The sequence below is a fragment of the Malaclemys terrapin genome, chromosome 1, assembly GCF_027887155.1.
Source record: "Malaclemys terrapin pileata isolate rMalTer1 chromosome 1, rMalTer1.hap1, whole genome shotgun sequence".
NCBI lineage: Eukaryota > Metazoa > Chordata > Testudines > Emydidae > Malaclemys > Malaclemys terrapin.
The window spans coordinates 7,143,786-7,170,396 of record NC_071505.1 but is presented as its reverse complement, the minus strand read 5'-3'; the positions used below and the strand labels follow the sequence as shown (position 1 = coordinate 7,170,396).

The window sequence follows — 26,611 nt, the reverse complement described above, 5'->3', positions numbered from 1 at the left end:
CTGTTTAGAGTATGAGACACCCAGGCCCCATTGTAATAGAGGCGATATAGATATCGGCGATGGGTAGGCTGACAGGGATTGTGTTAAATCTGAGTTTAGACCAAGCTAAAGTAGCCACTGCTCTTAGTCTAACTTTAGAGCAATTAGCTTTCAAATCAGCCTTGCCCTCCCAGCTAGAAAAGAACACTAAAGAGCTTGGTTTTCAGCTCCCACCGACTTCAAGAAGAGATGGGGGTTCTGCCCCACTGGAAAAAAAACCCTAGTCTCCACCACCCCAATCTAAGTCTGATTCGGCTGCCATCCTCTGTTCCCCCTCAGTGCATGTTCTTTACTGATGGACAGTCAAGATCCTCCAGAATTGGATCTGGTAGCAGCAGGAAGGCCAGGGCTCCTTGGTTGCTCACGTGGCGTTGGCTGCTCAATGTTCATTTTTGTTTGGAAGCCAACACTGAGACCAGTTACTGACATTCTGGACTGAGCCATGGCATACCGTCATCCGCAAACGCTGGGGCTGGCTGGCTGCTCCCGGGAGGGAAGGTTAACCTTGAAACCAGAGAGCCTGCTCTGAAGCCCACCTATTGGAGGCAGTAGGACTTCATAGCAGCAGTACCTGGTCTACTTCCCTTAGCAAAGAGTGTTCAGCAGAAGGAACATACCGGGGGGGAGGGATAGCTCAGTGATTTGAGCACTGGCCTGCTAAACGCAGGGTTGAGAGTTCAATCCTTGAGGGGGCCACTTTGGGATCTGGGGAAAAATCAGTACTTGGTCCTGCTAGTGAAGGAAGGGGACTGGACTCGATGACATTCCAGTTCTATGAGATAGGTTTATCTCCATACATTAAACAGTAAAAGTCGCAGTCACAACAAAAGCGAAGGGTCAGGAGCAATTTATTTAACAAAAGAAAAAAACCCTAAATCTCTACTTCCATTCAGAAAGCATTTCAGAGCTTCGGGGTTGGGCTTTTTCAAGTGTCTATTTGCATATGCACTAAATCACTGTCAGTCATTCAAGTGTACATTTTAAAAACAAGTCCACCTCCTCTACCGGGAGGATACTGACAGAGTGTCTCTGGATAGTCCAGGTTGTCTCAGCATTTTCCTTCCCCTCTGCCTCTCATGAGTTTAGAGAGACTATCACTTGGAGATACTAGAATACAGAAGGGAAGCCATCACTACCGGCGTCTGGTGATAACTACTCTAGGACACCTAGACTGTCTTGTAAACAGAGATACTGTATATTAAAAACATCATGTTGATTTCATTCAAATAAAATCCAAATCCAGAACATGGCAAAAATAACTGCATCACATGAAACAAGAGACCACACAGAGTGGAGCTGATGAATGAGAGCAGCCTACGTACAATACTACGTTACATTCACTTTTACACTTGCCAAGCTACTGTTTGGCTGGCAACAGTGAACCAGTGTAAACTGGTTTCATGTGGCGTGGAGGCCAGTGGTGAATCTGACTCCATGTCTCAGCCCCATGCCATATTTCCACTCTTTGATCTACCAGCTCTACTGCTGCTCTAACACTGAATTCTCCTTGTGCTGCACACGCTCCCTGCTCTGAGTCTGTGTAAAAAGCTTTTCCCCCCGCGATGAAGATCAAGATGCAAATCTTACTTCTGGGCTGGTCTTTCCCAGGGTATGTATATACCAGCTGATGAGCTGAAGCAGGGTTTCAAACAAGTTATTTGTGGGCGGGAGGGATAGACAGTCTAGTGAACATGCAGGCTTATTCTCCCCCTGCCAGAGAAAATACTTTGAAAACCATGTGCCGTTTGGGGCACTCCGAAGGCAGGAAGTTTTGCTCCTCAGAAATATTGCTCTGAGCAAGTAGATGCCAACTCCACCCTGCTATGGACGGCTTCACAGTTACAGGGAACAATGAACTTCAAAGGCAGTGAATCCCTTCCCGTCCACTTGAACACTGATTGTAACATAGGGGTGTTTAATTGTGAGCTGTTCTCTGACAAATCAGAGGCGCAGTCAATGGAACAAGTCTTGGTGTCAAACTTAAAGAGCGTTAGGAACAACGGAGCATGAAAAGGACAGGCTGGCTGATTATGCCCCTTTCAGTTAGTCTGTGTTATGAGCAGACACTTTAAATAGCGAAGGAAACTGTAAATTAGTTTGACCAGCTGCTCAAAGTCAAGACAGCTGAAAATGGGGGAGCTAATCTGGCTATGGAACAGTTCCAGGAAGTGACGTTGCAAGCTTTCCCACAAGGCACCAGCTGTGACCTATAGGGACCTCTGCTAAAGGTCATCACAGTGGCTAATTCAGACCTTGTTCTCTGCTGAGACCGCCGAAGGCTGCCACCATCAGAGCTACTTATGATGGCTTTCGCTCTTCCGCTATCACGTCTTCTTCTAGTCAGATGCTCGCCTAGCTGCTTGAGGGCAGTACGTGTAATCTAATATAGGAACATCTCGGCTTTGTATTCAGATCGGTTTATGCCTCTTACCTTTCACCCATTAGCAGGGTCCCAGCCGGTACTCACTTGTGGGTTTGTTACTGCACATTTATCTTTCCTCCTTGCTCCTAGAAAGGACACTATTAATTCTCTGTTGCTACAAGCCCTGTGCAGGCTCATTCCTGAACACTGCTGGCCAGGTCCTACCACAATGCACAGAACTTGCCTATGCACTGGTAGCCAAACAGTAGGATGTACGCATCCAAAACCTCACCCGGGGCCTGGATGTATAAATCCTAACGCAGGCGGGTAGAAATGGTCCGGCACAAAGAACTGGCACACCCAAATCGAAGCGAGGATGGGAAAGGTTGGCTGCTAGATCTTGCAATGTCATTTAGCAGGACACTAAGGGGAAGCCATCTTTATGGACCTGATGTCACAGGAGCGCCACACCTGGTTGATGCAGAGGTTCAAACAGCAGCCGCACGGGGGAAAGAGTGGTGATCACAGGGAAAGAGCCATGTTAGACCTGAGTAGTAACTTCACCGTGAGATTCAGGGGACAGTCAGCCATGCAAAGGCCTTCAACATGGCTGACTTCCTCTGAGCCCTTCGGGGGAAACACCTGCAATTTCACTGGGCACGTCAACGGGGTGGTTCTCCTCTGCAAAGGGAATGTAAAAGAGGCACCTGCTGATTGGAGAGATCTGTTCCCTGGCTGCGTTCAGTAACACAAACAAAGCCTCTACTCTTAGCCATGCAGAGCCGACAGCCTCCAGCTCACTCTCTCTTGGCTATTGCATCTTGTGCTCCAGTAGAATAGTCTCAATTCTAATCAGTCTCATCTCGACAAGCCCACTGGACTCCGGGGTTGCTAGGAGTCACTGGGGCTCTAATTTGGCCTGCAGAACCTTTCTGGTCCAGCTGGGTTCTTTGGCTCAGGGCTGGCTTTACTACACTAGCAATTAGGAGGGGAAAAGCGACCTGGGAACTGGCCAGCAGACAAGGATGGAGTCCCCTGGTGCCATTTGTCACCTGCGCTTTAAAAGGTGACTCACAAAGAGAAACTGAGTCAAGTCCTGATCTTACATACTTCGGTGTCTCAATGAAGCAAGAGATGAGGACAACAGTGTGACTGACCTTTTAAAAGTCTCTCCCATCTCAGTGACTCTCTCTCTCACGTCTGGGCTCACCGAAGAGCCCACAAAGCGATATCACAAATGGAGTGTTTCGATGGCATCATTCCTAGCCATGAGTCAAGAACGGCAGAGGATTTCACAGAGGGATCAGCGGACTTGGGAAGAGCTGGTAGCTGCAGCCGTTTTGAATGCCCCCTGCAGCTAGGGAGCCAGTCCAGAAGCCAGGGCTTGGCATCCACGCGTTGTGATTGAACTTTACAATGCTGCGCTGGGCGTTAGCAGCACTGGGCGGGTCAGGGCGCAAGTGCACCAGGCTGCCAGTAATGTAAGGAGAATGGTAATGGATGGCAGCCAAAGGGTTAAATCAGACAGGTGGGGAGGGAGGATGGGCCGACAGCACCACAGGCAGGGGGCCAGTGCAGGGACAGCGTGTAACGGACGCACGTTACCTTTACAGTATTAAAAATTTTAAAAGGGCCATTTTAAAACGAAAGGGGCTGCGAGCCGAACGCTAAACTCATTCTCTTCCCCAGTGGAGGCTACACGTTCCCCACCAGCTTGGCAGAGCCAGCAGCTCCTCTCTATTACAGAAACAACCCCCCTTGCAGGGGAGTCCCTGGGGCTCTGCCCCGTAAAACCATAACAAAAGGTCCTTGCTGAGACAGTCCTTTACTCCTTCTTGGCCTCCTTCCTCTGTCTGGCCAGCAGAGGCCCCAGGCTGTTCCACACTTCGGTGTACATCAGCGTGCCCATGAAGACAAAGAGGGTGCCCAGCCAGTGCCAGGCGGTGAAGGGGTTCTTGAAGTACAGGATGGAGAAGATGAGGCTGACAAACTTGCGCAGCGTCACCACCAGGGTGACGGTGAGGGAGGTGCACTCCGTGGTGAGGATGAAGACTCCCCGAATGCACACGTATCTGAGTGGGGCGAGTTAAGGGCACAGCGAGTGGAGAGAAGCACATGCCGGTGGTCGGCTGTTTGAGAACACGGGGGCCGTGGGTGGGTCCAGCGGACGGATGAAGGGCTCAGGAAAGTGAAATGGAGAGCACCCCTTGAGGCAGGGATAGTGCAGCTAAGTGCTACTTTCTGAGCTGCAGAACCCCTGCCATTCATACTAGCTCTGCCAATGCCCCTCCAGCCTGACCCATAGTCCCTCCTCCTGATCTCTCTCCACACGGACATGCCCCTCAATCCTGCCCCCCACCCCACCCTCCTATTCCAGTACTGCTCTCCCCACACACACAGCTCTGCTGATGCCCCTCCGTCCTGACCTGCAACCCTCCTTCCACTCCCTGCTCTTCCAGCCCTGGGCTCCCACTCAGCTTTGCTAAACTCACTCCAGTCCTGCAGCACCCCCCAGGCCCTCTGTCCCTGTCGCCCTTCCCAGTTCTGCGAAGGCCTCTCACTCCTGAAGGAAGCTGGGTTTGCTCATGTTCTTTTAATGCTAACATATTTCTGATTTGCCACCTGGCTTGTTCTTCCTCCCTGTTTCATGGCACGTACAGACACTGCCCCTGCTCATAGCCATGACAGATATCCACAGGTGCATCTCCTGCTGCCTGGTGCCCCAATCGCCTACAGTCTATATAGGCTCATCTGCCCAACATAGCTGCAAAGGCACCTCAAAGCTCCCCCCGCCCCAGGCTCCAGCCAGCCATTCACGCACAATCCAAACGAGCCAATGGAGCACGGCTGGGAGATCTTTCTCCTTTGCTCTATGCCCCGTGCCCGGAAGCTGGGTTTGCAGGCGCTCCGGTAATTCCTACCGACGTCCACGCACCTTTACAGCTCTCCCAATGCAAGGGGTGATAGGATGTCCTTCAATGGCGGGCAAACCCTAGGAGATTCGGGATCACTACCGTGTGCCTTTAAGTATAAGAGCTAGTAGTCTCATTCCCCACATTATTCAGGGCTAGACTTACATGACTTAAGGCCACCAGCCACAAGGGAATACTCAAGAACCACCCCCCACCCAGAAAGAGTTGACTTCAAAGAGAGACACAAGATTCGCTCTCCTCTTCTAAGCCCTTACTATGTTTCCATAGCTGTTTGCAGTGTCTATAGATCGGGGTCGGCAAACTTTTTGGCCCGAGGGCCACATCTGGGTATGGAAATTGTATGTCAGGCCATGAATGCTCACAAAATTGGGGGTTGGGGTGCGGGAGGGGGGTGTGGGCTCTGGGGTGGGGCTGGGGATGAGGGATTAGGGGTGCTCCGGGCTGGGCCCAAGGGGTTCTGAGGGCGGGAGGGGGATCAGGGCTGGGGAAGGGGGTTGTAGGAGGGGGTCAGGGGTGCAGGCTCTGGGAGGCACTTACCTCAAAGAAGCTCCCAGAAGCAGTGGCATGTCCCCTCTCCGGCCCCTGCGCGGAGGCGCGGCCAGATGGCTCTGTGTGCTGTCCTGTCTGCAGGTGCCGCCCCTGCAGCTCCCATTGACTGCGGTTCCCGACCAATGCTAGCTGCGGGGGCAGCGCTTGGGGTGGGGGAAGCTTGCGCAGCCCCTTGGCTGCCCCTATGCTTAGGAGCCGGAGAGCGGACATGCCACTGCTTCTGGGAGCCGTGCAGAGTGGGGCAAGCCCCGGACCCAGTTCCCCGCGGTAGGTTGAGGGCTGGATGACGCTCCCGGGCCATAGTTTGCCCACCCCTGGTCTATAGGAATCCTCCCAGTCTTCGACACCAGCCAGAGCTGAGAATCCAGCCATCATAATCTCAGAACCAAATACACAGTGCTAGAGCTGCCGCTCTCTTAAAGAAGGGTTAAAAAGTTGCACTGATATGCTAACAGCACCTGCTGCAAGACCAGGTAGGCTAAATCTAAGAGCTAGCAACCCTCCTGCTGCAGGGCATAAGCTGATAAACAGCTGGAGTGGAGAAGTCTCTTCCCCTCCATGTCCCCTTGCTAGAATATAGGAGAGACGTGTTTAAGGAGGTATTTTTTTTACCAAGAGGCTTGGGAAGCAGTAAGTAGAAGGGCTCCTAGCTAGGGTGCAGAGGGAATAGTGAAATAAGGACAGAGAGCTGCGGGAGGAATTCTAAGACAAAGGGGTGGTAGAATTTCAACACAGAGCCAGGTGGCTGCCTTTTTTTGGGTGGGGGGGAGGGGAGAGGATCAGGAAGCTTCTCACTGATCCATCTTTCCCCTTCCCCTGGATAGGCAAGAGTGTTTGTATTCTCAGGAATATTTCCACCCTCCTCTGGCCCAGTGAGCGTAGAAGACCAAGGTAGAGCTCAATCATAGGTAAGTAGAGTTGCCTAAGTGCTAAAGCCAGTTAGTTGTCAAGCCATTCCACACACACAGGACGCTAGGCTGGCTTCTGCTCCTACTTGACTCAAATTATATATGCACAGCTGTCTGGATCTCTTTCCAAATGTCCTCTGAAGTACCCTGCAGTGGCTGCTGTCAGAGAGAGGGATACTGGTCTAGGTGGAGGATTGGTTTGCTGCACGACGACAGGAGGTGCTATATTGTACTAGAGGAACCACTGTTGCTTTATACGCAGGGGCACGCCAGTTGCCATTGCAGAACAGCAATCCTTGCACAGAGATTGGGAGGGAACAGAAACAGACCCCTCCCCCTTTCCACATACAGAGCTTACAATAACCGCAAGTGACAAACTGCAGGCGTGTCTGTCTCATCCCGGAATCGCTGAGGTGTGTTCATAACAAACAAGCCATTATCAAAAGCTTGGGTCTCCGTCTCTTCTGTTGCCTTCCCTCACTGCATTCTGCCTGAATTCAGAGAGCAAAGGCTTCCCTGCCGGGACCCTCTCTGCCTGCCTTTTCCAGCTTCACGCGCACACTTCCAATAATTATTACTAGTAAAAGTTTAGCTGCTGGGTCGGTACCTTACATCACCTCAAGCGCACCCGTCAATGTCTCTGGTCTCTTGGAAACAACACGCACGCTGCTTCAGCAGCGGACAGCACCTCTTGCGCTACAGAGACGTTAGCTCTGAATTCAGGGAGGTCTAAGAGCGCACGGCAGGCTTTACACAACTGATCTTTCGGCCCAGTTTTCTCAACGCGCTAGCATCCCCGCTGCCTGCCCTGGTTCTACCACCAGTGCGTTTGAAGGATACTGAGTGATGACGTTCATGACGAGGTAGAACCACATGATGGGCAAGGTCAGCCCGATCCCCGGGACTTGGAATGGCTCTGCGAGGAGAGAGGAAAGAAGAAAGGTTCATGTCTGATCTCGGCCCAGCTTTTAAAAGCTCAAAAACACACACAATGGCAACGAGCCCCCTTCTTGGTGGTCAGCAGGGAAGCCTCTCGATTGCGTCTCACTCGGCGAGGCCTCAAGGAAAAGCTGTGGGGAGCTTGCATTGCGACTGACCATGCTGTATCCGTGCGAGGGATAAACACACCACAGCTCTGGAGACCGAAGGGTATTCAGATTCAATGGCATTCTAAAGCAGACTGGACAGCAGTAACGGTTGCACATGCTCCAGCGGCACAGGGCCCTACCCCCTGGAAAGGGGCCCAGTTCTGGTTCTGATCCAGTGTGGTAACTTGACTTTTAGCGCTAGACAGAAATAGCACGGTGAGGTGGCATCTCTTACTGCTCACTGTTTGGTGTCTCCTGCTGTATGTGCATTACACACAGAAGCTGGGCAAAGCTTTTGCCATGATAAGCACCACGAGAGCTGTGCATTTCTGAATTCACAGCTGAAGAGGGGCCCATTATCAAGCAGCTATTGGCAATGAGAACATGAATTCCACTTTGCACGTGCTTCTGCAAGTTTTTTGCGGAGGAAAGGAAATCTCACCAAGGCAACTCTGTGCTGGCAATACCCGCCGGGAGAAGTTTGCGTGAAAAAGCTGTATGAAAACATTTGTCATTTTCACACAGTTCATCTACCCGGTCATGCATCGTGGGCTAGATCCTCAACTGCTGTAAGCCTCTGTAGCTTCATTGATTCCAATTTCCGAGCTACGGAATCCAATTTCAACCAAAGAATCTGGCCTGTTCATTCCCATGATTGTGCTCATCGGCATCACTTATGTGAATGTTTTAATGAAATCTGTTATCACTTGATTTTCTGAATGGGGAGGAAGAACAGCCCTTCTTTTCCCCTGGATAGAAGGGTTTTCATTTTTATATGGCTGTGACTGACTAGGGAAGATGAGCTGTGCATTACAGGGGGACCTGTTTACGAAACATCACGTAGAAAAGTTTTTGGCTGTCAGATAAAATTGGGGATCTGTGTCTGTGAGGTGGGGCTTATTTAACAATAACATTCACCAGTTTTCAGGTTTTCACTTCTGCGTGTGAGTAACTTTATGCACACAAAACAGACCCACTGATTTTGACGGGACTACTGATGATAGATAAAATTAAGCACGGGTGTATTAGCAGGGTTGGGAACTTGATGAGTTTCTAATCCCTCTGCTGGGTTAAAGCACTCTCCATAGCCATCCACAGACTTAAGTTCAGAAGGGAACATTATAATTACTTAAGCTGACCTACATAATCACCAGCCAGAGAGTCTCACCCAGAGATTCCTGCACTGCAGGGAACCCACAAGAGCATCAACTTGCACAAAGAAAACTCACCAGACTGGCTGAAGAGAACAGCATGGGCGTAGATGTCCGGAGCGAGGAGGAGGAAGCCAGGGAGGGGCAGGGCATGCTATGGCAAGAGAGAGAAATCCAATGCAGAGCTTTAAACTGACACCATGCAGAGAATCCAGTGTATGTGCATTTCAACTAATATTAAAGGACAAATGCTTTAACGTTCTAATTGAGATCATGTACAGCTTATCCATCCGTCCCAACCCCAGGTCAAAATGATCAGTCACTCTTGGCAGAGCAACCTGGGATTACGACAGGATGAAATGCATTCGTTGACCCAGCCCTCATGTTCTAAAGGGCCGAACACCTGAGTGAGAGGTTTGGGGACAGTTTTTGATCAATGCCAGCCTCGTTTCCCCAACCCCCTCTACAGTATAGTAACCTGGCATCATAGGACGTAGAAATGGGAAGAGACTTATTATAAAATCATCATGGGAGGATTATTTCCTACAAAACATTTCCTAGTGCCGAGCACGGCCAGGGATTGCCCGCATGGCTCTGACTGTAGGATCAGGGCCTTCAGCTCTGGATTCTTTCTAAAAAAAGGTTCCAGTTGGGTCAGTGGTTCTATCGCATAGAGCAGACTGGAAAACTGCATGAAATTTATATTCGAAATGGTTTGGTTTGAGATAAAGCCAGCAGTTGCTTACATTGTAAAACAGCGCCTCCTTGGAATGCTTTCCAAACTGTTTGTAGATGGTCTCTTGAAAGATCCCCATTCTGGCTGACATCAGGAGGGCAAAGGTCAGTGCCGCAATACCTGTAACAAAAAAGCAGCCTTACTGTCCCTGCCTCAACGCTTAATAAACCTCAAATCAATCAGCGTAGGCAGATCTCCGGGGTACGACTTGAAACGGAAAAGAATGGGAAAGCCCACAAGAGACCGTGCCACAGCCGAAAGATGTTAGGGGTCTTGAATATTTTACCCATGTGACTTAGGCGCTAAGTCTCATGGAAAGCCAATAGGATTTAAGCACCTAAGGGCCATTTTCAAAAGCGATTTAGCTGCTTTAGATGATGTTACCCCCTTGACCGATATTGAAAATCGGAAGCCAGCCCCTGCCGCGCACAGACGGAATTACTGCCCCACATGCAAAATTGGGTTCCTCAAGATATCAACCCCAGCCCCTGAAAGCAGCCAGAAAGTGAAGACTGGCCATATTAAACTCTTCAGGGCCAGTTTTCTAAAAAGGCTCCTCTGTGGTACATCAGACCCATAAAATACAATCAAGTTTGCAGGTAACTGCTCCCTCACGGTGTAGTCTGCAGCACCTGGGTGAACAAGAAGGCCCTTCTATTGTAGGGAGGAAGTGGGCCAATATTGTCGGCATACACATGGGGCCAAATACATCCCTGGTCTAATCCTGCTGTAGGCAATGGAGTGACACCCAGGACTGAGACTGCCCTTTGATCTCTATGCAGTTTTTTACTCCCCATCCCCAGCTTCAGCTGATGACGGGATGCTGCAATATTTTCAGAAGCCATCATTTCTCAGGTTAGCCTCCCATGTCTGTTTCCTATAGGGAGTCTGCTTTACAGAGCTAGGCCCAGATTCTAATCTTGGTTTCATCAGTGGCACCCGTCCAATGGAGATCAGACTCCATTGGACGGGTGCCACTGATGACTTAATATGAATCTCTCAAATTCACTGCGGAAAAGTAACCTGGGAAGGGACCTGATAAAGGAGCAACACAGCTCCATCACTAACCCACCCCTCACACAAACACTTCAGATACTATCTTTGACCAGCTGGTTGCAAGCGACTTTTTGCAACGTGATAGGCTTGTATCAACAGGGAGTCTGCTTAAATCGATAGCAGAAACGCAACTGATCCCTGGAGCCGGGTGTCCGACCGATCTCTGCTGCCGTGCCGTTTAAGCACAGCTGCAGGCCTGGATATCAGCCCCGTGAGAGCAGCTTTGACCAACATAATTGCAAAGCCAGTTAGCGTCACTGCATGTACAGACCTAACAGCCACCACATGAAGACATGGAGTCCATCCTCTTCGCCTAAGCTGGATTTAGAAGCCTAGGGAAGAGAGTCAGATCATTATAATGTATGCAGTTTGGGAGTTTCCAAGTGACTAAGTTTGTCTCTCTGTTCCCAATAGCTGATGGATTGTGTTCCAAACCTATATACAAACAGTATATCGAAGACAGCCCGGAGTGTCCTTCCTCTGCACTCCCTTCACTGGTTAAAGAGAGTATGTGGCAGTTACGGCTTTCACCCCTGCTTTAGTGGAATTGTTGGACAGAAGATGAAGACTGATCAGCAAAGCATCCCTTTCAAAGAAACACGCTGGCTGAAGACACGTCGCTTCCCCTCCCCTCCCTTTATCCTAACTCTTGAGTGACTGTGTGTGTTATGATGAAGCTGGGATTTTGGGACATTTGTTGTATTTGGAAAAAATAATCAATTACCAATGATAATAAAAAAGTACCATGCTGGCACAGCCCAAGTCTGACAGGAGCTGCAGGTGCACAGCGTCTTTTGCGGGGTGGAAAACAGACGTATTCAGGCGTGTGTCTATTGAAAATGGGATACAGACTCACATATGCCGATACCCAAGCCTGCACTCTGTGGCACATGCCTAACTCACAGGATTTCCTGTGGATCTATTAAAGTTAACTTGGATTATTACTACTAGTCTAGTCTAGAAGTACAGCTGTTTAATGCATCTGTGGATGCATTAATCTCCTGAATCTGCATTTAAATAAGCAAGGATCTTACAGAACCCAGCCTCTTACACTGCCGACTAACTGCAAGCAGCTGTCTCTGTATCAGAGCAATGGAGCTGCTGAAAGTTATTGTGCAATGAATCTTATACGTTTTTCCTCTCTACAGCTGCCTGTGACAGCAGGAGATTGCTCTCTGGTCCCTTCCGATCCTATGTTCTTAAGTATATTTTCCCCATGATAAAATGTTATTGTCACTGCAAGTCTGCAATGGGCTTACACACTATTCAAACCCTCAAAACTGGGCCAAATTAAATCAGTTTTCACCAAGACACTGGAAGGGGCATCTCTCCAAGTCCTATCTCCATGGTCGGTTTCCATTTTCTGGCCTGACCTGCGTAAAAGCGGTTAAGCCAAGAAGGAAAAACCTCAAACAAGAAAAGTTACACACTTGTGTGTATTCTCCCCACCCAAAACCTTGCTCGCAAAAAACTGCCATCCTGTTTATGCTCCAACTTACCCAAAAAATAAAAATCACGCTTCGTTTTGGGCCAGGCCTGGAAAATTCTAGTTTGAAGAGAGACCTGTTCTGGAAGCTGAGAGTAAGGTTTTTAGATAGCCACTGCCAGTCTAAGCAGCTAATAATCAATTACCATAACCCCAATTATTTTGTTTCCTCTGCAGGTGAAAGTAACGCGATATTCAGTGTGCCCGTAAGAAAAGCAAAAACTAAGCAGCATGTCATAAAAGGCACCTTGAACTAAAAAAAATGTGAAGGCCAGCAAAAATCCGGTGTCTGACTGTGGGAAAGATCTCTAGGGAAACGGACAAAAAATACGCAGTGTACTTTCTTCCCATTGATACAAAGGGAATTGCCTGATTAAGGCATCGGTGTCAGCTCCTGCTGTTAATAGGGCTCCCAGCTGTACAGACTCAGACACTTGAAAAGCATTCCTTACCACTTGTTTTGCAGACATTAAAGTGCAGATAAAGATCCCCACAGACACCAGGGCTATGGATGTGTATTTAGACGCACTGTATCTGCAACAAGAGAAGAACAGAGACTTCAGCATTCTTGTCCACCCTTTTCAACCTGGGAGCTTTCACCCAATGCTGCACTGAAGAGGCATTAGGCCTGATTCTGCTCAGTTACCCTGGTGTAAATCTGGAGTAACTACTGATTGGAAACTGTTGAACAGAAGATCCAAGGAAAAAGCTCTTTCAGTTCTAGCCCTTTCCATGCTCAGAGATTTAAGTGCTCTCTTTCCAAGAACTAGTCCGGGATCAAAGGGTTCCTAGCCCCACTAGATCACAAGATAGGGAGCCTTAAGATCATGTCATTCTGATTACTCTCTTGCTGGGTCATTTACTTTTCATTCCCTGATACCCCCACACAGATGGAAAGGTCAGCAGAAGAGAGCTCTTACTGCAATACCTAGCCCCACTCCTGCCTGGGCCAGCAGCACGTCTCGAACCCTGGCTCATCAGTGCTAACAGTACGAGCATCTGAAGCTCGCTTAGCTGTCGACTTATCTTTTACATAAACCAGCCACTGGAGGGGGACAAAGACCCACACGCTCCTATTGCAGCAAAAACAAAAGCTTCTTGAAAAAATATTTAAGCCAAGACCCCACACGGAAGGGAATCCTACCCAGACCTCAGCTGGAAGGCTGGTGGCTGCAAAGGGAGTGACAAAGCACTCTCTTCCCTGTCGCTCCTCCGCCACTTATAGTCACACGGCCAGCCCACGAGCAGCAACCTGGGACCAACTCTCCTTCACTACTTACCTATCAGTAAGGGGTGATATAGGGCTTAATTGATTAATGATCATAAAACACTGTACTTCTCAGACAGACGGTGATACAGAAATGCAAAGCAGTAGTACTGAAGTGCTCCCTATTCAGGTTTGCCTTAGAGAGGTACGGCTGGAGCGCCAATCCCAGCTTTGATACGGACTCCCGCCCTGACCTCTGGCAAGTCACTTACCTTCAGTGCCTCAGTTTCCCCATCAGTGAGAGGAGGATAACATTTACACTGGGGGATAACAGATCAAGTCTAAAGCGCTTTGCAGATGAACAGTTTTTCACATGTGCCAAATGCCGCTGACTATCAGATGTTGCACTGACTAAGTCAATAACATACATTTTTGTGATGAAACTGGGAGCTATAAATTTACCTTTTTTTCAAAATGATGATGCCTAGAACCATGCTCGCTATTAGAGAGCCCTGGGGAGCGGGGAGAGAGAAACGCAAAACAAGGTCAGTGTGTCAGGTATCCTCCCAGAAATAGAAACACATTCCACGAGAAATCCTGTGTGCTCTGAACAGTTAAGTACAGTTCACTAATAGAAATAACAGCCTCAAGAGGAGGACGGAGAGAGACCGAAATCAGAGAGGGACGGATTCTCATTAGACCCAGAGAAGTAATAGGACTTGTGGATGCAGCAGGGAAATTTAGGCTCTCTCCTTGTCGTATTTACACTAAAACAGTTACAAGGGCAGTTCAGGAAGAGAACAAACTAAAGGAGTTTCTGGCATCAACATTGTGGGGAATAAGCCTAGGTCCTCTATCTATCTGGGGATGGCTCAGGAATGATAATGTTCAGGTGAGAGACCTACGAGGTTATCTAGCTCAGCACAGAACTGGTTCCTAGATTGTATCCTCTTATTTTTTTTAAAAAACAGTCTAGATTTAAGATGTGTCGAGCCATTGGCCATCCACTGCTTCTCATGGAAGGTTACTCCACAGCGTAGTGCGCGATACCTGATACTCAAGCATACATTTCCTTTTTGCTTTAATGTAAGTTCACCTGGCCACTGTTTTGCAGACATTAAAATTCGTGAGAGTAACATGGACGGGGCAGCATTGTGCACCCCCTAGGGGCGCATGAAGGACTAGCAGCGTGCGCATGCGCATTCATGCTGTGTGGGCCTTTAACAGGGCAGGGTGCTGCAAAAGGGAGGAGGTGAGAAGGGTTTAGTTTCCTTGAAGTGCGGTTCAGCTTTCAGGTGACATCTTCTTACCAGATGATCCTGTTCGTACATTTCATGGCTCATTGGGTTAATACAGGGGTGGGCAAACTTTCTGGCCCACGGGCCACATCTGGGTATGGAAATTGTATGGCGGGCCATGAATGCTCATGAAATTGGGGGTTGGCGTGTGGGAGGGGGTGAGGGCTCTGGGGTGGGGCCAGAAATTAAGAGTTCAGGGTGTGGGAAGGGGCTCCGGGCTGACGCAAGGGGTTGGGGTGCGGGGGGGGGAAGGGAGGATGAGGGCTCCAGCTGGGGGTGCAGGCTCTGGGGTGGGGCTGAGGATGAGGGATTGGGGGTGCAGGAGGGTGCTCCGGGCTGGGACCAAGGGGCTCAGAGGGCAGGAGGGGGATCAGGGCTAGGGCAGGGGGTTGGGGCACAGGAGGGGGTCAGGGGTGCAGGCTCCTGGCGACACTTACCTCAAGCAGCTCCCGGAAGCAGCGGCATGTCCCCCCCCCGGCTCCTACGCAGCCAGGCGGCTCTGCACACTGCTCCGATCCCAGGCACCGCCCCCACAGCTCCCATTGGCCACGGTTCCTAGCCAGTGGGAGCTGTGGAGACAGCGCATGGGGTGGGGGCAGCGTACGGAGCCCCCTGGCTGCCCCTACGTGTAGGAGCTGGAGGGGGGACATGCTGCTGCTTCCAGGAGCCGCGCACAGCCACAGCATGGATCTGGGCAAGCCCCGGACCCCGTTTCCCGGCAGGAGCTTGAGGGCCGGATTAAAACATCTGAAGGGCCGGATGTGGTCCCTGGGCCGTAGTTTGCCCACCCCTGGGTTAATACATCTCTCCATGCTAGTAGTTTTATTTTGGCACAATTCACCTTTCGTACAGCGCTCTGTGCCTATGAAGCACCATAAAAAACACATCAGTGAATCCGCAAGTTGTAGGGAACTAGAGATGTAAAGGGCAGGCAAAAACTTTAATTTACTTTTCAGACGTGCTACCAACATGCTCAGTACAACTAAAAAATAGCTACCGAGTGTTTGCACATGCAAACTCACATATCCTTCTCCCGGACTGCATTCATACCGGGCAGTCTTTGCAAACCTGTCCTATACTGTGCCAAACAGACGTATAGGTCACATTACCAGTGAAATGCAGGGGTTTTACATGAAACAGAAGCAAGTTATTTTGCAGTCTGAACGCAGGGCAGGGAGCCAGGAACTCCAGAGTCTAGATACTAGCTTTAACACCAACTCCCTCTGTGATCCTAGGTGAGTTATTCAACCTCTGCATGCCTCAGTTTCCCCATCTGTAAGAAGGAAGCTTCTCCAGGCCTTGATGCCCCCCGGAATAAGGAGCAGACAAACAAGTTCCCAGCCCTGACAGCCAGGTGTGTGCGTGACAATGGCCCTCCCTGTAATGTGCAAAAGCCTCCCAAAGATTAACTAGTTCTCAAATCACCTGTCAGGTGGTTGTATTATTTGACAGATGGGGAAATTGAGGCACAGGCAATAAGGGAACAGCCCAAATTCTCAAAGGATATCTATTGCAGAGCTGGGAACTGAACCCATATTAAGCCCTGACCCCATGCCTTAACCACAAGGCCATCTTTTCATTGCTATCTATGTACAACGTATTGTAGCTTTAAAGCACTCGATGTCAATGCGAAACTCTGCTCCTCCACCGGGCCTGGAGGGAGACTGAACGGATGTGTTCTGCTCCCCTGGGACATTGTGCACACGGAGAGAAAGGCTGGCAGAGGTACTCACTGATCTGAAGATCATGTGCAACGGCATGGCTATGTTTAGATTCAGGGCATAGTTATTCACGACGCTGACCGTAAAGAACATGGCCACCATGATCAGGTAGTATCTGAAAGGGAAACACAAGGGGCTGGTCAGCAAAGCAAGTTGATGACCGGGAAGTTCCTTCTAGATGTTCTCTCACACAAGGCTTCGGCAGCGCTAATCTGTCAGCCCCAGAGACTCAAGTTCTCTGCTCATCCTCAGAGCAGGAACAGCCCAGGCGGTGCAAGTCTCCCTCCCTTACATGCAACAGTATTCCCACATTTGCTCCAGGGTGGGTGGGGAATTCAGTCTCCGTAAGGAGGCTGCCAACAATGGGACCAACTGCGAATGGGCTGGTATTTAGCGATCTACTAGGCACCAGTCTGAAATCAAGTCATTTCACACAGGCCATCAAGTCACAGGGATTAGAGGTGGAAAAACCCATCAGGTTTTCTAGGCCACACTGCTGCCAATGCAGGATTGTCCCCTACAGAATAAGTGGGGGTAAAACAAGAATTTTGCAAGACTTCTTCCCCCCCAGATTGCCAGTGGGCCCCACTCGTTACCAAACCCCAGAGAGATCCAGTCCCCTAAAAGTAACACTCGCTTACTAAACAGCTACTAACATGTTCCTTAGGAGAGAAGACTCTGAAAACAGTTTCCTATTAATAATCCTAGATAAATGAGTTAATATTTTACCAGGCATGACAGGTTCTGAATGAAGCGTTGCTAACTCTGGAAAGGGAATGGGGATTAGACAGGAGAAATGGATAAGTTGTATTATTAAACGCTAAGAGATAACAGATATCTAGACAATTCAAGCCCCGTCAAAGCATTTATGTCTATTGTACCTTATTGGGATGGCTGGCCGCTTCCTTCCAAAGTTGGTTTCAAAGATAAAGCCTTCCACTGCTATAAATAAGAACTGTGCAAATGTCACGATGTTCCCGCATCCTGGAAACTCTCTGGATTTGTGGGGAAGAGAGAGAAGGAGAAACATAATGACACACAGTGTATAGTAACTGAATGCACTGAGGAGGACACCAGTAGCTTACACAAATTCATAGAGCTCTTACCAGCGCTTACCATTCTAACGCACCTGACAAGTTTACCTAGCGTGGTTCTTATATAGCCCTCATCACTGCAGTATAGGAACCTCCACTGTAAATTCATATACAAACTACTCACAAGGATCACTTCACTCATCACTGGGATCTGGCAACCTCTGGGGAGCAGCTTGCCAGCTGTTTAACAGTGCACAGCAACACCACTCAACAATCTTCTATTCATTGAACTTTTTGAAACTTTGCACTTTTAGAGAGAGGTAAGGGATTGACACTCTGTACACAAATTTTCAGAGGGACAATAGGGTTGAGGTCTGTTATTTTTTACCTCTATATATTATTTATTTATTTGAAAACATTTTTGCTGTTAACAAGCATGTTATCTCTGGAAACACAAATCCACAGTTTGAGAACTGCAAAACTAAGCATCTCTGATGGCATCTTCTAGACTGAGCACTGAGCCCCATTGGTTAGATAGCAAGATTATACTAAATACTATACAGAAGCCCCTGGACCCCCATAAGATTGGGTTCCTAATCCATGAACTACTGGAACTCATTTACAAAACTTTTCTTAAACATGACATGAATATATTGTCTCATACTATAGAATTAGAATTTATAATCCTTATTCCATGATGAGATAGTTTTAATTAAGATACATTATAGCTCAAAGATATCTTTAGATAGGTGTTTTCCTCAAAATGCATTTTATCAAAAAAATCTGATGTAAATTAAAAAAAATCCAATTTTTTTATTTTAAAAAAATATCATTGATTTTTATCCACCCTGATATCTGAGCACCTTCCAGTCACGTTATTCACATTGCTTAATGCAGCTGTCACCTGTGGCTCATTGTCTTATCCTTCCCCCAAGAGGAGAATTGTACATGCAGTGGAGTGTTTGGGTTTGATAAAGAGAGAGAGAGATAGTGTGTACATAAAAAATTGTTTGCTAGAAAAGGCTGGTCAAAATGGTGCACCTTGCACTTGGAGAGGAAGAAGATAAGGTTTATGATGGTCCTTAGTTCCTGGGGGAGTTTGTTCCAGTCTCAGACCAGCCCCTGAGAAAGCTCTGTCTCTTGAAGCGCTTTACCCTCATGGGAGAATATTTCTCTGTGCCGGAGGAGCAGAGCTGTTGACCCCAGAGTCCTCACTCTGGAGCGTCAGGCGAGCTTTCAGATATCCTTGGGCCTGGCCACTGAACATGCTGAGAAGCAGGCCCGAGACCTTTCGATTGTTATCCATCAGAAACTGCAGCGAAAACTAGGAAAGAGGAACCAAACTAGGAAAGAGAGCCATTTGGAATTCAGCTAGGATACCAACGTTACTATCTTGCGTTTTATTCTCGCGAGAAGGGCTTCCATCTTTAACCACTATAAGAGGCCAGTGTTTCCGTTTCACATTTCATCAGAAAGATTTGGGCTATGGTCGCACCTCTGTGCTAGGCACTGTACGAAGTACGTGCAGTGGCACAGGTCCATCTGCCACGATGCTGGGGCATTTGCTCAGTGCTGACCCAGAGGGAAGAGCGCCACCTATTGGATCACTCATTTAAACAAAGCTTATTGAGATGAGCAAGCATACAAGATACAGTACGGTCAGATAGACACAGGATAGGACTTCAGAGAAATAATGGATTTTTGTACCAGGTGTCCACTCCATCTTATTTGTTTCTACTTGGTAGCAGGTTGCCACATTTATGGTTACTGTTGTCGCCTCTGTATCCTAACAGCCTCTTTCAGAGCCGGGCTCAATTTTCCTTCCTTGCATTTCAATAGGAAATCTTCTGAGGAAGCACTTTCCCCACAGCTCAGAGTTTGGACGGTGGAACGGAAAATGTCTCCTTTTTACCGTGTCACATGGTTAACAAAGCTGTTCCTCCCTGCACGTCCAGCGTGTGATTGTCAGAGCCTGCCTATGCTGTGTGTCTCTCACTGCGCTAAGGCAGTCTGATAGGGTGATGTTTCTGTATATCACTATTGCTTGCTGTGGGGGGGTTACTGTTTATTTGCTGTTCTTCCTGATGTACTGGATACGAACTTGATTTTAGGGCTTGGTGGGTCTTGAACATCCGTTTCTGAGTGGGGTTATTTTATATCACTCTGTTACCTTGATGCTAAAGAAGAGTGGAAGGCTCATTCTGGCTCTTATTTTAAGTTGTCTGGTATGGGTCTTCTAGCGTCTTGTGAGGGGAGTAAGCATATGATTATTTGCTAACACCATTTATGGCAGCAACTAGGTGTTTGCTTGAGACCTCCCATTCCAGAAATGATCTAGCCCAAACCTGCTTTGCTTGGGAGATCAGACACGACAACAGCATTAAGTGTTTGGTGCACACAGGATATTTAGTGTTAGGGTAGCACACTGGTCCTAGGATATTAGCAAGACAATTACTTCTCACCCACCTTGTTTCACAAAGTGGTATTTAGGCAAGTCAGGAACAACTAGAACGAAGCCAGTTTTTCTTGTTATAGTCTTGGGCTTCCACAAACTACTGGTAGCGATACACAGAATCCAATCCCTGAGATTCAGGCCCCTGATACACGGTTCTTCTCCCCCCAGGGACCCACCATCTCCCTATCCCTGGTGGTCACTAACTTAGGAGTCTGGATCACCACCAGTGTGATCTTTCTCCACTACTTGTCCCCTTCTGCGCTCCCATCCCACCACACCACAAGATCTGGAAGTCTGTAATGCTCCTGTATTACATATAAAGTCTTGTTCTGGGAGCAAATGGAGAAACCATAATTAATCTAAGAAGCAAGCAATTACTCACAAGGGTGTGACTGTGTCCTGAGGTCAACCAACTACCTGTTGCATAAATCTACCCTGTGTGTGCCTCTCTAGCGGAATAGCCAGGGCTGACATTCAGAGATTCTCCCACGGAACTTCGATGCCTGGGACAGGACAGCATGCAGCTATCACAGAGTATTTGCTAGAGTACATGATTGGCTGGGAGCTCAGATGCAAGAGCAGCCCACTATGCCCCCCACCCTCCCCAAATTGCATGCATCATGCTCATTGTTGCTATTTTATAGTCGTGGGGGACAAGGGAAAATTGAGTTGACGCTTCCCCTTTTCTAACAGTCTCTGAAAACCACCAACTCCTCTGATGCAACAGAGAAACCAGTGCAAAGAACTCTTGAACTAGCTCCGACAAGCTAAAATTGTGGTGTTTCAGACTGGAGAGGACCCATTTTTCACTGATTTGCTGTCTAGTTGGGTCTAAGTTGCAAACTCAATTAACAGGACTGGGGAGACAAATATGTCCAGTTAGCCATCTGCAGGTCACTGTCTGGCCTTTACGTTTGGTTCACGTCCCACTACTAGTGTGGGGTGATTTGAGAGGAGCTGGGAAAGAGGAATTAAAAGCCTGGTGGGATGCCAGAGTGGTTTCTGACTAGACTAGTCCATTCCCCTTCATGCTCTCTTGAGCCACAGGAACTCGGCCTCATTACTCCACAAGTGAAGAAAAGTCAGGGACAAGCCAGGTTCTAAATTGTGTTGACATAAAGCTATCTGCAAATGTTAAAAGACAAACACAAAAGAAAAACAGACTAACCAGCCCCACCCATATAACAGTATCCTGACACCTTGTCAGGTTTACAGAAATTGGCTAAGAGCCTAGTTATATCAATTAATTTTGATAGCTATTTTAACTTTACTCAACTAGACAATTATCTTTTGTTAGGCCAATCATCTTCCAATAAATTGAAATTACATATAAATTGTAAGGCCCCAGAAGGCTGGGTGGTTCTGGGTCTCTCATTTCGCTACTGCATTAAGATCACGATCCTTCTTTGTTTCACTTCTCTTCCGGCCTTCTAGGAGATTGAATTTTCTCTTCTGAGAGGCCTGGTACGAAGTCCAGAATGCAGGATTCCTCCTTAGCGTGGGCTAGAACAGTAGCTCTCAACCTTTCCAGTCTACAATACCCCTTTCAGGAGTCTGATTTGTCTTACGTACCCCCTAGTTTCACATCGCTTAAAAACTACTTGCTTACAAAATCAGGCATAAAAATACAAAAACGTCACAGCACACTATTACTGAAAAACTGCTTACTTTCTCATTTTTACCATATAATTTTAAAATGGATCAACTGGAATACAAATATTGTACTTACATTTCAGTGCCTAGCACAGGGGTCGGCAACCTTTCACAAGTGGTGTGCCGAGTCTTCATTTATTCACTCTAATTTAAGGTTTCGCATGCCAGTCATACATTTTAACATTTTTAGAAGGTCTCTTTCTAAAAGTCTATAATATAGAACTAAACTATTGTTGTATGTAAAGTAAATAACATTTTTAAAATGTTTAAGAAGCTTCATTTAAAAATTAAATTAAAAAGCAGAGCCCCCCGGACTGGTGGCCAGGACCCGGGCAGTGTGAGTGCCACTGAAAATCAGCTCGCGTGCCGCCTTTGGCACGCATGCCATAGGTTGCCTACCTCTGGTATAGCATATAGAGCATTATAAACAAGTCATTGTATAACATTTTAGTTTGTACTGCTTTCACTAATGATTTTTACATAGCCTGTTGTAAATATCTAGGCAAATATCTAGATGAGTTGATGTACCCCCGGAAGACCTCTGCATACCCCTGGTTGAGAACCACTGGGCTAGAACTCGTTACAGAGAACAGCTTTTCGGCCTCCTCTCTGCCCATTCCCAATCACATAACTGTTAGCGTCCGGGAACCACAGCAGCTGTCTGGAAGGGGTAGCAGGAATCTCTTGATGCAATTTTGCCGCTGGAAACAACTAGAATAGCCAAACCCATTTGACCAGCCAGCTCTCAGCAGACCATTAGAGTGGACCACAGTTTGGGAGTCCTGGCATAATGGACTTGCTTGTTCAGTTCATCTCATCCAAGTGGCTGTTCCAATGGATTTCTCTCTGTCGTCAGGAAGGGACTGGCTACAGTGTCGCTCTCTGTCTCACATTATGTACATGTGTATATAGAGTCCATCACCTGTCAGGCCTCCTTCAGACATCTTAAAGGAGAAAAGCATGTGCCCAATTTAAAAAGGGAAAAGTCCTTTTTTCCGGTCACCTTTAAAGAAGTCTGCTGCACGTCGGCATCTTACATTTAGTGAGGTTGATTTATCTGCAGTGTTCTCAGGTGATGTTTCATATGGATCTCTTTCTGATACCCATCTCATAATATATGGAGATATACCTATCTCATAGAACGGGAAGGGACGCCGAAAGGTCATTAAGTCCAGCCCCCTGCCTTCACTAGCAGGACCAAGTACTGATTTTTGCCCCAGATCCCTAAGTGGCCCCCTCAAGGATTGAACTCACAACCCTGGGTTTAGCAGGCCAATGCTCAAACCACTGAGCTATCCCCTCCCTACCAGGTGTGATGCTTTGCTGCCAGTCACCTCTCTTCTTTTTAGGTTATCATCTTGGGCTCTGATCCTGCAACCAGATCTACGTGACTCATGCCTCTATATAGAACCTCATTGACTTAGGGGTCTTAATTGCTTGACCAGGGCTAGGAGGCTTGAAAACCCAATCTGTTAGGCCTGTATAGCTCGAAAGCTTGTGTCTCTCACCAACAGCAGTTGGCCCAATAAAAGATATTACCTCACCCACCTTGTCTTTCTAATATCCTGAGACTGACACCGCTAGTACAATACTGCACACTGGTAGGTCTGTGCCTAATGATACTGCTCTCATTGGGGGCACAGAGACACTTGAGGGGGTGGAGAAATTATTTCCCCCAGTATGCTGCTGGCTAATCAGGAACTGGTAAGATGTGTCTTTCTGTGGACTGTTCAAGGCTGCTAAGAAGTGCAGCCCTGGTTTAACCACTGTACAATTGGAAGTAAAATATTCTTCTGCTTGCTCAGTGAGTAGCTGACTTTGTTATGGATAGATAAGTTCATCTCAGAGAGTGCTTTTTCTCAAGGCATTGCCAAGTTCTTTTGGTACCCAAACCGTGCATTGCCACACTTAGTTTGGCTTTCTTTTGATTGTAGTGTTGACTCTGAAATGTTCTGGCTTTCCACTGGTTGCTTTTTTTGATAACCACACAATCCTTTCTGAGGTTTTTCATCCTTTTAAAATAGGAAAATCTGAGCTCAGCCTCAACTCTAGCTTAATAAAACATTGCCATATGCCCATAATACTGTACAGCACTTTGCATTTGTCAACACTGTAGGGACATTAAATATCGATTATGTAAGTAAACACTGGCATGTTATTGATGGGGAAACTGAGTCACGGAAAGGGGCCATGACTTGCACAGGAGGCATTGCAGTGTTGCCAAGCGCTCATGATTTGATCACGAGTCCCGTGATATTTTTAGTGGCCGAGCTCCTCAAGTCATGTGAATATATTAAAATCTCTGTTTTCATTTACCCCCACCTTTCGAAAAAATAACCTCTAAGTTTGCAGAGAAAAACTTGAAAGCATGACTCAGGTGCACCCTAAAGGCTCAAAAATGAGAAGGCAAATAAAAACAAAAAGTAATATTTCTGAAAAAAGATCAAGCGGTTAGGTCAACTACGACTTTTGATAGTTGACGGTTTGATTTTTGAAAATCCGGGGTTGGCCATGCTGCAATGTACCGGGCTGTAAACCAGGATAACCTGACTCTTGACACAGCCTTGGGCAAGTCACATGTCTGGGCTGATTTTTCTGAAGTTCTAAGCACTGACAACTGCCACTGACTTGAGCGGGTGGTTAATGCTACGGTTGCCTGCTGGGCTGACGCACTGGGGACTGAATTGGGAAAGTACAAAGCTAAAAGCATTGACTGCTACAACTAGAGCTAAACAGCCTAGTCTCCGGAGCTAGGGACTGTAACAACTCATATCCTCTGCAGATCCGCACAGAGGGAGACCTGACACACACTCACCAATGGGTTACATGAGCACCTCCAGGGAGGAAAAGAGACAGGTCATTAATGTCTTTGAGCCTTACTTTTCTCATCCATAAAATGGGAGTCATGTCACAAACCAACCGCACAGGGGGCTCCCCCCTCTCTGCTATCAGAGGATTTTCCTTCACTCACAAGTAACAGTCTCTCTGCATATTGCCATCATACTATAATGCCCCCATTTGCAGACCAAACTCTGGTACCCACCATACGCTCTCCCCGTTCTTCTAACTCAAGGGAGATCCCTCATGTCCCATTACACAGATGTCTCTATCCCCATCCCATGCATGCCCAGGGCCTCCTCTCCCTATTATTTAGAAAACTATTTGCATCTGCGTATGAGTCATAATGCAGCAGTGATGGGAAAAGAAAACAGACCCCCCACCACATTTTAAGTTGCTGCTCCTATTAAAATCTTATGCCCCATCACTTCTGGTACATTGCCACAGACTACAGCTCCCTCCTCTTTAACGCAGGCATGCATCCCAGGGAGAACATAGGCCCCAGCATGTGATGCACCCTCTTAAATTGCAGCATGGCCAGAAATTGGGGTCCCTCCTTGTTTAGAGGCCCCAGTCAGGAGACTAGGGCACTAGGTAGCCATCTAGCTCCACATTAGGGTGGATTCTGGGATACAGGGCAGCCCCTCTGAACTCAGCATTAGATCTGCCAGATAAGTGATTACAATACTGAATGACATTGGGCTAAGAACCACTCCCCAAGGAACAACCCCAGAAACGCCCCTACTCAGTGGCCCCATATACAGGACAGATAGCACGATGCTGAGATATGGACTGAATCAGAGGTGGGTCAAAGCACATGGTTGTAACAGTGGGGTGCAGGGTGGCTCCAGGAGCTCAGGGATGAATCAGAGCCCACAGCCAAAGCTCTGGGCTGCCAGATGCCCACGGCCGGGCAGAGCACCAGGTGACAATACCAGCACAAGGTGCAGACTCACCAAAGGCTGCTTAGCCCGCTGCCCCCTACCTTCACGAGTGCCCCCAGCCTGCGCCTTAGCCTAGCGACCCCCGCACGGCGCTCCCCACCCCAGCAGGCTGCGCACAGACCGGGCCCCGCAATCCTAGGGTGCTAACAACTCACTTGGCCAGATGCCTCCAAGCCTAGGGGGCAGCGCAAGGACCCTGCCCCCAAAGATGCTAACACTCACCTGGCTGGGAGCCCCCCAGGCCAGGAACAAGACCCCTCCCCCAGGCAGTGACCATACACCTGGCCAAGCAACACCAGTTCAGAAGCCCTGCCCACCCCCAGACTCCCCAGCCCAGCCATCCTGCTCCCCCAGTTCCCCCCAGCTGAGCCCTGCCCCCCCAGCCGCCCTGCCCCCCAGTTCCCCCCAGCTGAGCCCTGCCCCCCCAGCCCAGCCGCCCTGCCCCCCAGTTCCCTCCAGCTGAGCCCTGCCCCCCCAGCCCAGCCGCCCTGCCCCTCAGTTCCCCCCAGCCCAGCCACCCTGCCCCCCAGTTCCCCCCAGCTGAGCCCTGCCCCCCCAGCCCAGCCGCCCTGCCCCCCAGTTCCCCCCAGCCCAGCCGCCCTGCCCCCCACAGTTCCCACCAGCTGAGCCCTGCCCCCCCCCCAGCCCAGTCGCCCTGCCCCCCAGTTCCCCCCAGCCCAGTCGCCCTGCCCCCCACAGTTCCCCCCAGCTGAGCCCTGCCCCCCCCCAGCCCAGCCGCCCCCCGGGCTCCCCCCACCCCGGGCACGCACCTGACCAGGAGCTCCAGGAAAACCACGTTGCTGCAGCACCCGCTGAAGACCAGCGGTACGGCCCAGGCCGGGCGCATGATAGCGGCTGGGGGCCCCGCACCCACCGCCGCGCTGAGCCTCCCGCCGGCCCAGGCGCCACCAAGCCGGCAGCCGGCAGCTCCATCCCGCCCCTCCCCCGCTTCCCGCCGCCCTGCTGTAGTTCCTCCCCCGCCCGCCTGCCGTTCATCCCTACGGCCGCTCCGCCCCCGGTGAACTACAGCTCCCAGAACCCTCCGCGCGCCTGTTCCATGGACTCCGGCACCTTGTGGAGCGCGGCTCCGGGCTCCCGGGGGCTGATGGGAGTTGTAGTTCCTCGGCTGCCAGCGCTCCCCTGGCCCTGGGCT

The 26,611-nt window shown here is 49.0% G+C and overlaps 1 protein-coding gene across 1 annotated transcript; it reads right to left on the bottom strand.

Moving 5' to 3' along the window:
- Nucleotides 1-870: 870 nt before the first annotated feature.
- On the bottom strand, nucleotides 871-26,372 carry SLC35B4 (solute carrier family 35 member B4). The gene is made up of 10 exons (XM_054015729.1): nucleotides 26,229-26,372; nucleotides 17,416-17,529; nucleotides 16,547-16,649; nucleotides 13,978-14,027; nucleotides 12,761-12,842; nucleotides 11,094-11,154; nucleotides 9,777-9,886; nucleotides 9,109-9,184; nucleotides 7,632-7,707; nucleotides 871-4,473 (listed from the first exon to the last, which is right to left on the bottom strand). Exons 1-10 carry the CDS (start codon nucleotides 26,303-26,305, stop codon nucleotides 4,227-4,229), a joined length of 996 nt encoding a protein of 331 aa, XP_053871704.1. The 5' UTR covers nucleotides 26,306-26,372; the 3' UTR covers nucleotides 871-4,226.
- Nucleotides 26,373-26,611: the final 239 nt, after the last annotated feature.

Bases quoted from the DNA above. Each gene is read 5' to 3' on its own strand.
- SLC35B4 (XM_054015729.1), bottom strand. From the start codon at position 26,305: ATGCGCCCGGCCTGGGCCGTACCGCTGGTCTTCAGCGGGTGCTGCAGC. The intron at 17,530-26,228 runs GTGCGTGCCCGG...CCACAAATCCAG, and splicing joins TTCCTGGAGCTCCTGGTCAG to AGAGTTTCCAGGATGCGGGA. The intron at 9,887-11,093 runs GTCTGTACATGC...TTTTTGTTACAG, and splicing joins CTTCATGTGGTGGCTGTTAG to GTATTGCGGCACTGACCTTT.